Raw genomic sequence first — 18,080 nt, forward strand, 5'->3', positions numbered from 1 at the left:
ACTGATATATTGCAATCCTTATTGTATGCTCACGACCAAGTTTTGTTTGCAACAATAGAAGATGATACACAATAAAATTAATAGCATTCCATTTAAATAAAGTTGATAAAAAGTAGGTACCTATGAAAATCTCCTTAACATAAACTAGTCACGGGATTTTTAAGAAAATAATTTAAGCAGAGTAAAAATAGAAATGAAAGGAGTAATCACAGAACAAGTATCAGAGTTCAATTACCTTGGCAATTTAATTTCCCACCACAGAAATGATAATTACATAGAAACTAATAAATACCAATCAGCCATTCCACGAAAAGTGAGCCTGTTTTACAATATTTATATTTTTTAGCTAGGGATATATAGACATAGATAAAATTATTCGTACAAAGTCATGATTCAAATATAATACCTACTATCTCACATAACCATGTTCATTAGCGATCAGTTTTTTTTCGTAAAATACTGTATCATAGTAGACCTATGTATTATATAAATGTAATACAATACTTTTTCTACATTACACAATAAATTTATAAGACAAACTTATATACATTTACAATGATTTATGGCCGGACAGAAGTATTTGTACAGTGCGAATTAAACAGGGGCGTATTTTGCGGACTACCGGGGCTACCAGCGGTAGCCCAAGGAAATTACAAAAGAAAAAGTTTATAATATAACATAATGTAATAATTTTGTATTACCGTATTAGTTTTACCACAGTAATTAAAATTAAAGTAATTGTTAGATTTATATGCGCTCTCTGCTCTCGAAAAGAAACAAGTTGTCAAGGCGGCATCACTGGAGAAACCGCTGCCGCGAAGGGTAGCCTGTGACCGTTCCGCTTACGTCGCACAACTGCCCGTCCCCCCGCTCTCTTCTGTTTCCATCGTGTAGTGTAGGCGGGTGAGTTGCCGCTCTCGTGATCGGTTTCTTGGAAGGTGCGAAGCAACAATATGCTTAGTATGCTAGCTCATTAATGTGATTGTGTTCTTGCAGTGCAGTATTTTAAATTTGTGATTTGTTCGAGTGTCTAAGAGTTATATTAATTGTGAATTATTAAGTTTTTAATTTCCCAATTAAGTGATATTGTGAAAAATATGGCAGAATAAGTTTCTGGAGAGGTTTGTGTTGAAAATGACTGTGTAATAGAAGGTTTATTAAAAGTGCCTTTTAACCGTCGTACATACAACGAGAAAGTTGAAATTGTGAAAATGAAAAGACCAACTCCTAAGTTAAATTTGTCCATGGACGTAAAAGAAAAACAGCGTGAGTACACACGCCATTTCACTTCAACATCATATGGTAAGTGGAATTGGTTGTGTGGTAGTTCTAAACTGTCTAAACTATTTTGCTGGCCATGTTTGTTATTTAGCCGCGAAACTAATGTGTGGTCAAAAGAGGGGTTTTCTAATATGAACTCCCTTCGAACGGCAGTCCTAAAACACGACAAATCAAAAGCTCATATTTATAGTAGCATGAACTTTGCAAACTTTGGGAAGACAAGAATTGATTTACAGTTAGAAAGCAAAAAGCTCTACACATCAACCAACACAATGCTCTTGTGAAAAAAAATCGGGAGATTTTACTGCATCTTATTAACGCAGTCTGCTTTCTAGGAAAACAAGAATTGGCTTTTCGGGGTCATAATGAGAGTGTGGAATCAGACAATAGAGGAAATTATATTGAATATTTAAGTTCCTTAAGTGAATTTGACCATTTACTGGCCAATCATCTTGAGAGTTCAACAGTATTCCGTGGTACTTCTCCCGCAATTCAGAATGACTTAATATTTGCTATAAGTGGGGTTATGATAAAGAACATAAAATCTGAAATAGAAGAAGCACCTTTTGTGGCCATTGTTGTTGATGAAACAAGTGACTGCTCTAATCAGAGTCAATTGTCCACTGTTTTAAGATACGTCGACAGTACTGCCAATGTTCAAGAACGGTTTATAGGATTCACAAATGTCAGTTCGGGCAAAACTGCTGCTGCTTTGTTTCAGCATGTGGAAGGTGTTATAGCAGAATACAATGTCGGCAATAAGTTAATTGCACAGACATACGATGGTGCTTCAGTTATGGCGGGAAATATTAATGGCTTAAAAACAAAAGTTCAAGAAAAGTATCCTCAAGCACTATTTGTCCATTGTTACAGTCATGTTCTCAATTTAGTTTTGCAACAAACTACTTTATCCATTCCAGAATGGCGCATTTTTTTCAAAACACTGTCGGGTTTAGCTGCATTTTTTTCATCATCTCCTAAAAGATCAGAAAAACTCAAGGAATTTATGAAAAAGAAACTCCCAAAAGTAGCACCAACTAGATGGAATTTTACATCTCGGCTTGTAAATACAGAAAAGGAATACAGAGAGCAACTGACTGCTTTCTTTGAAAATATCATTTGTAATGACTCTGAAGAAAACTGGGATGATGTTGTAATTGTGCAGGCTCAAGGATATTTGTATTTTTTCACACAGTTTCAGAATATATTTCTTCTTGAAGTCTATGCTAGAGTGTTCGCACATACAGATGTGCTCTACAATATTCTTCAGACAAAAAGTCTAGACATAGCATACTACTTGCAATACTTGCAAGTGGTATCAAAGTTAAAAAAATACTATATCCGAGTTCAGACGTAGTGGGTTTCCATCCATATGGAGTAATATGGAAAATGAAAATTCTTCAGACAATGCAATGGAACCACCATTAAAGCGAAGAAAAGGAGATGATGAATTGAAATACAGGCAGCTGTACTACAGCATACTAGATCGTATGCACATGGAAATTACTGACAGATTTTCTGATTATGAAAAGCTTCAGTTCACACATCTTCTAGATTCTCAAAAATTTTCTGCTTATAGAGAAAACTTCCCGAATGAGGCACTAAACAAATTATTTCAGTCCTATAACAGTCACTTTGATCAAGTACGTTTGAAAAATGAATTAAGTGTAATATATTCAGCAGAAGTCTTTGATTTTTCGAACAAACCTATCCATGAAATATTATCTGCCGTATATGAAAACCAGCTGAACCAAGTTATTCCTGAAGTCCTTAAATTGGCAACATTAATTGTGACAATACCAGTTACGTCAGCATTGGTAGAAAGAACATTTTCTGCGTTGAAGAGAATAAAATCCTACTGTAGATCAACTCATACACAAGAACGTTTATCCGGCTTGGCACTGATGTCCATTGAAAAGTCATTTCTACAGAAACTTCGCAAGCAGTCCAACTGTAATTTCAATGACGAAGTCATCAAAGTATTTTCGTCCCAACCAAGACGTCTGGAATTCACATATAAATAGGTAAGGCATTTTATTATAGGGTTTTTAAAATATATTTTGTGTAATAATAGGGTCAGTGGTAGCCCAGACCCTTAAACCAGTATACGCCACTGGAATTAAAAGAGGTAAACAAACTAGTAAGCAGTAGCCACCCCTACTCAGTTGTCTCAGTTGAGTACTACATGCTTATAGAGAAGGAATGATTGTCTGGAGAGAGACTGCTTTGTTGAAATGGAGAGAAAAAGTAAAGAAATTTCTCTTGAGGAGAGGGGAATTATCCTCTCACTTCACAATGAAGAAAAATCATATTCCGTGATAGCAAAAACAGTTGGAAGGAACCGATCTACTGTCCAAAGCATAATAAAGACACACTAAAACACATCCCAATCAAATTCTCAACACACAGATCAATTTCAGAACACACACACTATTTGACTCAACTCTTCATCACACAAACGCACCCACACAACAGGCAGCGATGTTGAGATGATGCCGAGACACAGAAGGCTCTAAGGATGGTGTCAAGTAGCACCAAAACAGCTGTAAGCCGCACATGCTTACATAATTAACACGAGTAAGTTCGCCATTTAATCAAGTATTCATAATAAAGAGGTTGAAAAGTAAAACATTGCTAGTAAACAATCAAAGACGTTGACGTCCACAGAAACTTTCTTCAAGAGAAGAGAAGTGTGTAATAAACTTAATTAAGAGCACCCTAAAACAACTTCATCTGAAATAGCGAACACTAAGACGGATCCTTTATCGTGCTGGGTATGAAGCTAGGGTACCAAGAAAGAAACCACACATAAGCAAAATAAATAGAAACAAGAGGTTACAGTTTGCAAAAGAGTATGTAGAAAAAAATAATGAATTTTACCAGAATGTAATGTTTGTCAATGAAAGCAAATTCAATCTTTTTCACAATGATGGACATATTTTGGATTGGAGACAACCTAATACCGAGTACAATGAGAAGAACCTCCTAATTACCCTGAAGCATAGGGGTGGTTGTGTTATGGTATAGGGGTCTATCTATGGCCGCATCAGGTATAAAGGGGTTGGTTTTGATGGAGGGAGATATGGATAAATTGCAGTACTTGAACACCTTAAAAGAAAAACTAAATCTTGGTAATGATTTCTACTTTCGACAAGACAATGACCCCAAACATACAGCGGACAATGTCTGAGGTTATTTCGCACACGCACACGCACACGCACACACACACACACACACACATATATTAAAAATACCTCCACAGTACCCAGGATACAACCCCAGAGAGCATCTATGGAGTGAGTTAGAGCCCAGGATGAGAAAATATCATGTAACAAGCAAGTCGCAATTGAAAAAAATTCTGCAGCAGGAATGGAGAAACATTGGATCAGAAACAACACAGAACCTGGTGCATTCAATGCCAAATAGGTTAAGAAAAATTATATATAGGAAAGGCATGCAAACTTGCTACTATAACCAATCAACAGTACTATTTCTCATTTATTATTGACTGTTCTTTGAAGGTGTACGAATACTTACTTCCAGCCATAGGCCTATATTGTTGTGTAGTGAGAATATGCATTTTTATTTCTATTATTATGTGTTTTAATTAAAATTTTAGTATGTATTACACATTGATATAAAGACTATAATTTTGTTGTGGCAATTTGTGCAATCTTAAATATGTTTGTACCGCTATACAAAAGATTTTCAATTCTCTCTGGACGAACATTTTTGTCCACGTCTGTAAATTATATGTCAAATAAAAGCTACTTAAATGCTTATATGTTTCAATGTCAGTCCTGTTTTTATTTGTTCTGCAAGTAGGATTCATAAATAATTATTAAATTTGCATGTAATCGGAACATCTAATTTCTTGAAAAAATAACAGTTAAGTATTTAAGTCTCATAGTTGACACATGATAGTCAGCTGATTATTTTCTTCCAAAAGTTATTTTCCAATGCACGTGTTAGTCTGAAGAAATAGTATCATTCATTGTCAAAGATAATTATTCATGTTACTGACATTTGGTGAAGAAGAATGCAATTGTCTGAATAGTAATAAGAAATATTTTAAAAGTTTTAATATGAAAACAATAATCTGTACAATGGTAATATTTAATATTTTCTCACTAAAAACATTACTCAACTCCTAGCACTTCCTACAACAGCAGCAAATTAATTTATTTCTCTTTAGTGTTATGGTCCAGACGCCTTTATTCAGGTCAATACTGCATTGGTATTCAGAGTTTTAAATGAAACTATATCACAGTTTATAGGTTAAAGATGACTTCAAAGTAGAGAATAGCTGCATTTTGTGAAAGATCGAAGAATAATGAAAGAAAATATGAAGAATTAACTTGAAAAAGAAAGGGAAAGCTATACTGTTGTCACGCCAGGAGAAGGCGGCTGAAGTACTTAGACGGGGCGGAGGGGAAACAGTCGCGCATGTGCACCGCGCTGTTCACTGCAATATTCCTGTTTCACAAACATCTACTGCACGTGTCTATGAATCTTTGCGACTTTGTGATAATAATAGTTGGGGTTTTACTGTAGTGTTTTATTAGTTTCAACAAGACAATTGTTTTCAGTATACCACAAATCTTGTATTGCTTTAGTTATCCTTTGCTTTTCGTGTTAATAGTGTTGATAATAATATAGTTAATAGAATTTATGTTACTGTATACTGTTATTTAGGTTTATAGCAGTTTTTTGTTTATTGTAAATATGTCGACAAAGAGGAAACAAGGACTGACAATCTATAGCGAAGAAAGGAATATTATTAGAAGTGCAAAATAATTCTGTGATGAAGAAAAACAACAACAGTGCCTTTGCATTCCTCTTACGAAACCTACAGCAAAGGTAGAAAAGTACTCTAATCTATCCACAAGAACAATACAGCGTTTAAGGAATGAAATGAAAGACTGCACAGAAGAAAGTGCGTTGTCGACACCTGAGGGAGAAAAAAATGTAAACGTCCAGACTACTGAAACGCAAATGTAGATGACTTCGACGGGAGATTGACAAAAAAGATATAATTGAGAATTTTTATTTGAAAAAGAAAGAGGGCCACCGGCGTAGCTCAGGAGGTAGCGCGTTTGCCTGCTGATCTGCAGTTGTGCTCGGGAGTGAGTTCGATTCCCGTTTGCGCTGACTACCTGGTTGGGTTTTTTCCGAGGTTTTCCCAAGCGGAAGGGGAATGTCAGGTAATCTATGGTAAATCCTTGGTTTCATTTCGCCAAATACCATCTCGCCATCATCAATTCAATCGACACTGAAGAAGCTAGTAGTTATTACAGTGTCGTTAAATAACAAGTAAAAAAAATAGTACCAAGCTGCAACAAACGTCTACCCTTTTACAAGAGAAAATTGATTTGAAATGAAAGACAACATTAAGACGAATACTGAAGAAAAAGGATTTCAGGTGGAAAAAGTGTGCAGCAAAAGAAATTGAGGAAAACACTGTAAATTAGAATACGTGAAGATATCTACAGCAAATAAGAAAGCTTAGGAAAGTGGAAAAACCGATTTTGTATCTGGACGAAATGCGGATAGATAGTTCTACCAATTTAACGTTTCCCAAGTTCTGGCACGATAAAAATGTTACGGGAGTTTTGACTACCATAAATGTGTCCAGAACACTCACTGTTGTTCATCAGGATGGGGGCGGTGGGGCTAATGGCTTTGTTGAGAGATTCGAATTAATATACACGGCTGGAACATAAACAGACGATTATCATGGACAGATCATACTCCAGAAATTTAAAAAAATGTGTTAATGATAGTCATAGCGACAGCACCGAAGATGCGGAATCTTTTATGTCTGACTCCGTTCCCGTGTAGCCAAGTAAGTGGACGAAGTTTTCAGGTCAGAGTGTAGCGTAAAGATCCCCCGTCCTGCCTATCTACTCCCCACGCCAACTCATAGCGCGAAGACAGTAGATAGAGGAGGGATATCGAAAAAAAAAAATCAATTTAAAAAGAGATGCAATGGAAGTGGGCCAAAAAAAAGGAAGCAAAGATCTAAAATGAAAGATAAAGAAGCTTCTAATAAAGTTTGTAATTCTTAAAATAAATCAGGATATAAAAGGTCTTAGTCATTAGGAAAAGCCTGAAGAAGATAAAAAGAGCAATTCCACAAAGTCCATATATACAAAGGGAAGTTCCAAAGGCAAGGAAATGAATAGAAATAGCACAAGAGAAAAATTATCTGGAAAAAGAGATGTTATGGCAGTAAGTGATCTTATTACTAGAGCAAAAAGTCATGAACAAAAAATAACAATGCTCATGACTATAAAGGAAGTAATGGCTGCTTTCAATGATGAATATCCTTCCATCAAAATAAAAACATCGAAATTCTTTCTCATTAAGGCCTAAACACGTACAGACTGTTTCTAATGTGCCTCATAATGCTTACATTTCTCAGTATCATACCAATATGAGTTTCTGTCTTGAAGGAATTTGTAGGTTTTTTTCCAATAGAAATTACTTTCCCAAAAATGGAAATGAATGTCTAGAAGCTCTAACTTGTGAAAATAGTAACTGTATAAATCAAGTATATGAAAACTGTAATAGTGATGAAAACAGAGAAGCATTTTTAGTCCATTTCAAAGAGGAGTAGTCAAGTCTGCTGTACTAAGACAATGAGAAAACTGTGATCGTTTTTTTAGATCTGTGAAAAAAATGTGACAAGAAGGAAGTGGTATCGAAAGTTAATTAATGATCAGTTGCATTATTTTAAGTCAGGTATGTCTAAAGCGTATAGTCATATTATTTTGAAAAGTGAAAAATCGAAATGGAAAATGATGAAGCTATACTGCAGATAGACTTTGCCGAAAATTACTCACTCACTTCACAAGATGTAAATTATATTTTATTTAACGATGCTCAGAACTGTCGAGATTATATCAATGTCATCGGTGTGCCGGAATTTTGTCTCACAAGAGTTCTTTTACATGTCAGTAAATCTACTGACATAAGCCTGTCATATTTAAGCACACTTAAGTGTCATCGTGCTTAAATGCCATACACCTGGCCGGGATCGAACCCACAAGCTCAGGCACAGAAGGCCAGCACTCTACCAACTGCGCCACCAGGCCGACTTCAGATGATGAAATTCAGTCAGCCCACTGGAGGTCATAGGCAAGTAACACTGTTCACAACTATTGCTTGACTCCATAATTACAAGCAGAAAAGATCATTTGTAATAATAAGTGATGATACAGATCTTGGCAAGTTTGCTGTGTGGACATTTCTGAAAGCATTAGAGTAATAACATAAATTAAAGCATAATTTACTTGGTGAAGACTGAAGTATTTTCTGACAGTTCTACAAAGATTGTTTCTTCTTAGATGTTGAATGGATTTTTTTCAGCATCAAGTCATGGGAAAGGTGCAGTGGATGGTGTCTGAGAACAAAACACGTTTGAATAGCTGTGAAGAGTTGACAGTACTCTGTAAATATCCCTAAGCAATTTTATGAATGTGTCAAAATAATAATGTCAGTGGTGGCTGCTTCTGAAATAGAAACAAGATGTTGGAACTAGAGAAAAAAATGGTCTGGCATTCCTTCTATCCCAAATCTAAAAAGTCTCCAACATTTTACACCAGATAGAAATACGAAATTACTAGTCAGTCAGATAAATAGTTCGCCAAAACAACTATTTACCATATTCCCTTCCTTGTTAGATGAAACTGTATGTTTTCATTTTTTTTCCATTTCATTTCATTTATTGTATTCCATAGATCTCACATTAGCACTGAAACTTTAAGATGTGGAACAAGTTAAGAGTTACACAATTTCTCGACGAAACGAGGTGAGGCCTAGAATTCGCCACAATTACCTGACATTTGCCTTACAGTTGGAAAAAAAACCTTGGTAAAACACAACCAGGTAATCAACCAAGCGAGAATCTAACCCAAACCCAAGTGCATCTCCGCCAGTGGCATGCTGTCAATGGACTAGTAGAACTACCTTAGTCCTCTAAGTATCATCAGCTTATAAAATTTATTACATTTCATGTTTGAATTTTAAAAAGTTTCAAGACATGACAATTGATAACTTACATCTGTTTCCTTCCCTCAACGCTTGGGCTCGTCCAGCCCACAGGAATCAGTCAGCTCACACTGAAATAGCACTTTTAAGGCTGTTCCCTTGCCTAAATGAACAGTAAATACAATTGGGCGTTCCCTGGTAAACAATTTCCGTGTCTCCATTCTTGTTAGAAAGAATATATATTAGTAAGTTTATTTGTTTTTGTGCATTATCAGTTAAATATTGAAAGTGTGCTTGTAAAGTGTAACATGGATTAAAACAATATTGTGTGTTTTATGCTGTTTTGTAAACATGAAAAGGGACTTGTTTCAAAATGCAAGTTCATTGCAGCTCTTACCAACTGCATCATCTGAATAATCACCATCCAGCAGCAGTACTAGTAATGACTGTCAACAGTCACAATGTTGTGTTTTGGACCGTTTGTTAAGCATCGGTACTTCGTTTGGACGATTCTTTCAGGAAAAGCAAAATATTATGGTAAAAGGTAGACCTACTCCAGTCGTTTCTTTGCTTACAAAAATGAAAAACTATGTGCGTCATTTCAAAATTGAATACTACGAATCTTCAAAATGGCTAACTGCATGTAAATCGAAAAATAAATTATTTTGCTGGCCTTGTGTTCTTCTTGAAACTGATAGAGGAGTATGGAATAGTATTCGTCATGAGCAAAATATTATAGTAAAAGGTAGACCTACTCCAGACGTTTCTATGCATACAAAAATGAAAAAAACTATGTGCGTCATTTCAAAACCGAATACTACGAATCTTCAAAATGGCTAACTGCATGTAAATCGAAAAATAAATTATTTTGCTGGCCTTGTGTTCTTCTTGAAACTGATAGAGGAGTATGGAATAGTATTCGTCATAAGAAGACACAATCACATTTATCTGCAATAATGAAATGTAAAACTTTCGGTAAGACAAGAATAGACTTTCAACTAAGTGAACAACGCAGGACGGATGTTCTGAAACACAATGCTGAAGTTGACTCTAATAGAGAAATAATGAAACAATTAATCGATGTAACTTGCTTATTGGTGAAGCAAGAGCTACCTTTCAGAAATCATAATGAACACGGTGAATCCCTTAATCGGGAAACTATATTGAGTTCTTGCATGTGCTATCCAAGTATGATATCAAATTAGACACACACTTACAAAGTGCTAAAGTTTTCAAAGGTACATCAAGTCGAATTCAAAATGATATTATTGAAAGCATCAGGAACGCAACTCTAGACATAATAAAGAAAGAAGTAAAAAATGCACCTTTTGTTGCTTTAATGCTGGACGAAATAACGGATATTGCAAAATTATCTCAATTTTTCACTGTCATTCGTTATGTACAAGAGGGTGAAATTCAGGAGAGATTTTTAGGTTTTACAGATGTCAGCAATAATCGCTCCATAGTTGCATTAAGTGAACATGTGTTTAGAATCCTTTCGGACTTTCAGTGTGAGGACAAGCTTGTAGCTCAAGGATATGATGGGGCTGCAACATTTTCTGGCCATTTAAATGGGTTGCAAGCACTAGTGAAAAAAAAAATGTACCAATGCCTTTTTCGTTCACTGTTATGTTCATTGGCTTAACCTAGTTCTATCGCAGTCAGTGCAATTTATAAAGAAATGTAAAATATTTTTCATGACACTGAGTGGTTTTTGTTCATTTTTTCCTCATTCAACAAAGCGTATAAATGCACTGAATGTATCTGAAGTCAAGAAGAGGTTTCCAATAGTGTCAGTTATGTGTTGGAATTACAACTCTAGGATTGTGAACACAGTGCATGAAAATAAGAGAAGAACTGATCTTATTTTGTGAGCATATTGTTGATGACCCAGCTGCTGGGATAGCGACACTTTTATTTCTGCCAGAGAATATTTAGCATCATTGAAGGATTTCACCTTTTCTTTTCTGTTGGAAATTTTCAGTCATATTTTTGCTCTCGCTGATACATTATTCAATATTCTCCAGACAAAGACTTTTGATGTAAATTATTGTATAAGAAAAGTGAAAGAGACCATTTCTTTCATTCAAGAATCTCGAAACAATTTTGATGATATGTATGCAACACTAGAAGATAGTAATACGAATAAGAATGAACCTAGAAAGTGCCAGTGGGAAGGTGAATTGGACGATCCCAGAATGAGATATTTGCGTCTTTACGAGATAATTGACACAATAGTTAACCAAATGGAAAACAGATTTCGTGGTTTAGAAGAACTAAAATTTATCGAGCTAATTGATTTAAAAAAGTACGAATCTTTCAAAACCAGATTTCCCGAAATTTTGTTTACGTCTTTTAAATCAGGCTTTCATTTCGAAAATTTGCGAAGTGAGTTAGTGGCTGTTTATAGGTTGTCAGAATTTTCAGGCAGGACAGTAACTGAAATAGCAAAGTTTTTGAAAGAGACCGAGTTAGGAGAAGATTCATTTCCAGAAGTTTGTAAATTAAGCTGCCTAATAGCTACAATTCCAGTGAGCACCTCCACAGTGGAATGTACTTCTTCCTGTTTAAAATGCATAAAGAGTTATGTACGGAACACTCAGTGCGAAGACAGGCTTTCACGACTTTCACTGTTATCAATCAAAAAGGCTCTATTGAACAAAGCCAAAGACATATTTACGATGACATCGTAGAAAAATTAGCTCGAAAAGGAGGAGGATTCCATTGATGTACACATAAAGGTGGCAACTGGTAAGTCTTATTTTCGTTGTAATACATATTACCTAACATATTTTTATATTTTTTTTTCTGTTTATTGTTAACACATTGACTGCCGCTTGAAGCGTATATACATCTCACAGCACGTATAGGGACGTATATACGCGTCAAGTGGCAGTCAACGTTTTAAATAGGCCTAGTGTCATGACAGTTCCATTACTGCTGGTCCCCCCTGAAAAATGTCATCACTCACCACTGATCTCCGCATCAGACAAAGAATCTGCTGACTGAACTATGCTGATGGCTCTACAAGAATGTAAGTACATTTAACAAGTAGTTGAACTATACAAAAGAATATACAATATATTGCAAGCAGTTGAACTACCTGGTATACCAAAACACACAATACACAGCACATTAATTAAATTTACAAATCTAAACAATTCATCAACCAAGCCATACAAAATTATGCAATATAGAGCAAGCAACTGTTTCAAGACTGAGCAATGTTGTTCAGTTATTCTTTAACATTTATGTAATGGTACAAAGAAAAAAAATGATACACTGTAAAATTGTGACAACTCACAGAGTTTTACAGGGTCATTTCAAAGTCACAAGAAGGTTTCTGAGCGAGTCTGAATGTAACAGAGTCTTTTTTTTTTCCCCTTCTTGCATGTCCAACGTTGACATGAGATTAAAAATATGTCACAGACTAGTACTGTTTAAAGGTAATTAGTATACACATAATTAACACTTTTGCTAATGTTTCTTAACAATGAATTTGAGGACTCTTTAAAGTGTGTAAATGTCTGGACCATAAAAATGGAATGGCTGCAGTACTATCAACTAAATGGAGTAATAAAAAGACATTTCAGAAAACGGACACAAGTACAAAATTACGTTTAGGTCTAAAACATCACTTCAAAATAATAATATGCCTTAAATCTTAACAGTGAAGTCTGGGTATTCAGCAAAAGAACATAGCCCTATAAGACAAAATTAGAAGCTGCACATATTACATTTTTACGGCCATTATTGGGATATAACAGGCAGAGAAATAATAATATGCAAGACACTACGTGTGTGCGTGTATATCTTATATGGATGCATTGCAAGGAATAGTGATTGAGAGAAGAATTCGGGCCAGAAGAAGATATCAGAGGGCAGATGACATTAAGATATACAGATCATAGCCTACGTAGAGACTAAGAGGAAGGAAGGAAATAGGAAAGATTGGAGAATGCTGGGTTTGCAGTGAAAGACCTGGTCTTGGGCAGAACACTATGTATACATATTTTACATACTTCAAATATAGTGGACGATATCATTCAATATTAGAAAAACTGGAGTGACCACATCCACAGAATGAACATAGATCATCTCCCATATTTAGCTTTTGCATACCAATCAGGACAACAGTAAGATCTGGGAAGACTGAGACTGTGTTGGAAAGATCAGAAACATCTTGGAATCCATAGTAGGCTGACCAGATTTTTTATGGTCCAGCAGGGGACATCGGCAATTTAAAAAAAAAAAAACACACATACAAACGCTTTTCTAGTCACTATCCGTTGAAATGTTGCAGAAAATACATGTAACAGTAGATACAATGATAGAACTTTGCACACTAAATTTGTAGAGTATCTTAACTTTTTGAACCAAATACATAAACACACGTAACTCCTATTACTTATATAATTATAGCCACTATGAATTCAATTTCAGTACTGACGCATGCATGGAAGTCTTTCACATAATACTGCACACACTGAACTCTAACACATACATTTTACAAGTACTTGTCTGAAGAATGTATCTTGTTAAGGATCTGTTCATTTCCATACAGCTTCACACTAAGTTCTTTACATGAGAAATGAAAGTTTGTTTCACAAAGATGTTTCAATTTTTTTCTTGACACTTCATCAGTCCAGATTGAGTTCAATGTGGAGAAAAGTCTTTCAACTGACGAATTACTGACTGAAAGGCACATGATTCATGACACTATTTTGAGAATATTTTCAAATGTAATGGATTTTTTTTTTTTTTGAAATATTGAAAAACATCATATCAATTTTCACCTGTTAGTTTGTCACAAAACTCCTCATATTTTACCTACTTAGAAATGGATGCTGCGGCAGTTCTATCGCTTCTGCACAACGCAAATGAAGACGAAGATGCTGTTCTTCTTAAAGAGTGCAAATTATCTCATACTGTGCTCACTGGTTCTTCTGTCTCATACCGAGAACCGTTCAGAAATGTGCATGAATCGCAGGAGTTTCATCACGATACTTAAATATGCACGTGTAAATGGCTATTGAAACAAAAATCAAAACTTCTGGAGACAAAATTAATTTCCAGGGACAAAACAGGGACATTTGCTCCCCAGGGACAGCAACTCAAAATCGGGGACTGTCCCCAGAAATCGGGGACATCTGGTCAGCCTATGCATAGGAACAAACTGAAACGATGCTAGGCTCTAACTTTCATGACGATAACAAAATGATATGTGATGATGGAAAGCATTATAAATATTGGACATACAGCAGTAGATAGAGAACTTCTAATAAAGCACAGGAAATCCTTTGGAAAACATATTAGTGAGAATATATTAGTTATATTGCAGAATAATTCACCTAATGGGTACAGAATTAGTATACACATAATTAACACTTTTGCAAAAGTTTAACAATAAATCTGAGGACGCTTTAAAGTGTGTAAATGTTCAGTTAACTGAACAGTATCTAATGCCTACCCACTTCACTTGCGTGATTCGGGCTCCGCATATTGCAAATAGATGACAGGAGTGTACACCACTTCAGAGGGCCATGCTATACATGATTTGTATCTGTGAAGAGTTATGTCATGTACTAGTGTGAGTGAATGTGTAAGTGTTCGTGTAAGTGTAGAGCAGGGAATGGGTGAGGGTGAGGAGGAGGAGGACGATGATGATGAGGAGGAAGGGAAAAGGGAAAACTCGGTGCTGACATGTAGCCCTGTCAAATAGAACCAAGGGGGCCGCCAGGCTTAACATCCCCATCTGATGGACAAATCACTATCAAGAATGACATAGGCCTATGCCTTCTCTTCATATACACTGAAAAGAGATTTGGGATTTAACCCAGGCATATTGGTGCACAATTTAGTGATCAGAACGCGGACAGGCTAGTTTGGAGACATATGCACTGCCAGAGAGCTAACTTGGCGGACTTGTAGACCTTAATGTTTACAGAATCATAAACACATTTCACATGTCATTCTAAAATTTTCAATTTTACTGAAATTATCGTGCCCACAAACTTTAAGCTCTTAGGCCTAGAGTTCTTGTGCAAATGAATTAAATATAGTCTATATGAGGGTACCAAATTTAAAATATGTAGGCCTACAGATAAATGCGCAAATTAAACTTAAGGAACTTTAGCGCAAATAGGCCTACTATAGCACTGAAATTATAGAAAAGCTAATTCCATGCTTAATGTTTCTTATTTATAAAATATTAGGTTACCTGAAGAGTTCATTGTGGTTTTAAGAAGATTGTATGAATATCATTTTGGGTGACTAACTTGATGAGAATTTATAGCAAAAGAGAATAACAAAAAAAGGTAATTAGTTGATTATATACCTTTCAGAATCTCGGAAATTCATAAATTGGGCTAATTGGACTATTTGGACTAATTTTGTAAAAACATGCGAAGACTCATCAATCATCAAGAACAGAATGATAAAAAAAAGTCTTGAATCACCATTCATTGCATATTAATTGTATCCCGACTGACACACAAACACATACAGTACCTGTATTGTCATGTCATAAAAGCTGCAATAATGAAATATAAGTTGCGGACAAGGCAGATCACGTGAGATATTTGTACCATGTAAAGAAATATAACTTCAATATGATACTGGTGTTCATATTTAGGATCTTATTCATCTACTTTAATACTATGGTATATAGGCCTAACATAATACTTTTATACTTGAATGGGATGAACTTCAGAACACGGTCACCTTTCTTCCCCTCAACCCTCAAAATTCCAATCTTGATGACACAAAATAAAATATTAGCACTGAAAAGTGCCTTATCTCCTTTTCGTAAGATTTTATGATAATTGTTGGAAGTGACGTAACCATATACTTAAATTTTTCTCTTGAATGTTATTAGATCTTCTACAGTTAGAACTTGTATAAATAAATTATAACTGTCACTAGGCTGTAATCTGCTTCACAGATTATCGTCGGAATTAAATGAACTTAAACTTTACAAATAACACAACCCTATGGCATATGTCTGCAAGTATTTCACACTCTCCAATCAACCAGTTATATTTAAATCGCTTGAAATAAATACCAATGTATCCAGTAAGCAATTTAGTCAACAAATTAATGCATAAGCTTAACACCCTCCCAATGGCATGTACGCCTATTTGCGATTCTTTTATGGTCCAGAAATATACGGGATTAATTTCATATAAAAATATAATATGCGCTTAATCTCAAACTACATTATGATTATTATGAAAATAATGGAATGCATCAAAATGGGTAAAATTAAATCGCTTCTGTTGTATCTATATTTACATTGTAAACACTCAAAGCTGACCACTTGTCATTTCATAACCTCTCATATAAGCTTCAAGGGACGGAGGTCAATGCGAAGGTTCACATGGCAAAATATTTTATTACTGACTTTGGTGCATATAGTGACATTCCTATTTTTATTCACAAGATAAGTGTAAATCATACCTTTAAAGTTCTTTATCACCAATTTCTTTGCAGCACCAGGCTTCGTGTTTACTAAAGGAGATGTTTTGCTTACACCATTGGGATTACTAAGAGCCGAAAAGTTTGCTCTCTTTTGATTATTTTGGGTAGTATCAGTCATACTGTTATCCTCTTGTTTCAACCTCTTGTTAATATTTTCACTGTTCGAAGAGTTCTTCTTCCTCCGGAGATTCACACGGTCCTCCCCTTGTTGGGCTTCATGGACTTGGGTCTTAGTGAGACTTGACATAGAAGTGCATGACACGGCCGTAGCCACACTCAAAGTATTTCTATGCACGTTAAGGAATATCTATAAATAATTGTTTCTACTACAGATTTGTTCGCCATTCACTGCAATGATCTAACTTATCTCGCGATTAACGTAAAATAACGAGAACATTGACAATATATCGCCTAAGATGAATACAACTTCCAAACGTACACAGTGGAAACCCACTGCCACCTATACACAAGCTACATTAAATACTTCAAACAATTCACGGCCGAGAAAAATTACAGGAACACCAAAACATGTATTGGTATTGGTATTGTTACAACAGCGAAATTTGAACCTTCAATTGTGAAATTTGATTCATTTATTGTGTTCCTCTACTTTGTGCGTTTTTTCGAATAAATTTCAGAACACGGATATATTCTTTTTCCTTCTACTTCAAAATTCCAACCTTGTGCACACAAAACAAATTATTGGCACTGACATTAGAATCGTCAGCTGTCAAATTTCGATTGCATAAATCAGTTAAACTGAAGTGGAAAAACCTAGTATTTCGTCAAATACGTGCTAGGAACTTAATCTAAACTTATGTAGGCTAAATATAAACACTTGAGCTATTCCTAGAAGGAATGCTTAGAAGAATAACCAAAGCAAAATTGTCATGTAGTATGACAAGAAGTCCTAGCAAATATACTGAAGAAAATGTTGATATTCCTAGGTTCTTTTAAATGCGATCTGCAAGATTGCCTATAAAATGAACGAGTATGATGCGGATGATTTTATTAAATTGTTTTCCCAGTCTCTACACGTTGCAAAACTATTTATTATACCATAAGATATAGAATGAAAGTAGGCCCTAACTGTAGTAAACAACCTTTACCTCCAAGCTTGTAACGTGGGTAAAACATGACGAAACACGCTTTCAGTTTTTTTTTTTTTTTTTGTTACAGTAAAGTATAATTATTATCGAAATGTGAACGTGAGGCCAACAGCCGGCTGGTCTGTCTGAGCCTTTCAAGGGCTGTGGCACCACAGATAATTATTAGTGTATAATTGAGCACCCACGTACAATAATGGGGTAAGTAGTTACGAAGTATAT

The 18,080-nt window shown here is 35.3% G+C and overlaps 1 protein-coding gene across 1 annotated transcript in view; it reads right to left on the reverse strand.

Moving 5' to 3' along the window:
- The window catches only part of Cul4 (cullin 4), a 95,930-nt gene extending 78,800 nt beyond the window's left edge, over positions 1 to 17,130 (reverse strand). Inside the window, exon 1 of the mRNA XM_069830969.1 lies at positions 16,732 to 17,130. Coding sequence (XP_069687070.1) covers positions 16,732 to 16,999 — 268 coding nt within the window. The 5' untranslated portion in view covers positions 17,000 to 17,130. The remainder of the gene's footprint in view (positions 1 to 16,731) is intronic.
- Between the last annotated feature and the right edge of the window lie 950 nt (positions 17,131 to 18,080).

Source organism: Periplaneta americana, chromosome 7 (assembly GCF_040183065.1).
Source record: "Periplaneta americana isolate PAMFEO1 chromosome 7, P.americana_PAMFEO1_priV1, whole genome shotgun sequence".
Taxonomy (NCBI): domain Eukaryota; kingdom Metazoa; phylum Arthropoda; class Insecta; order Blattodea; family Blattidae; genus Periplaneta; species Periplaneta americana.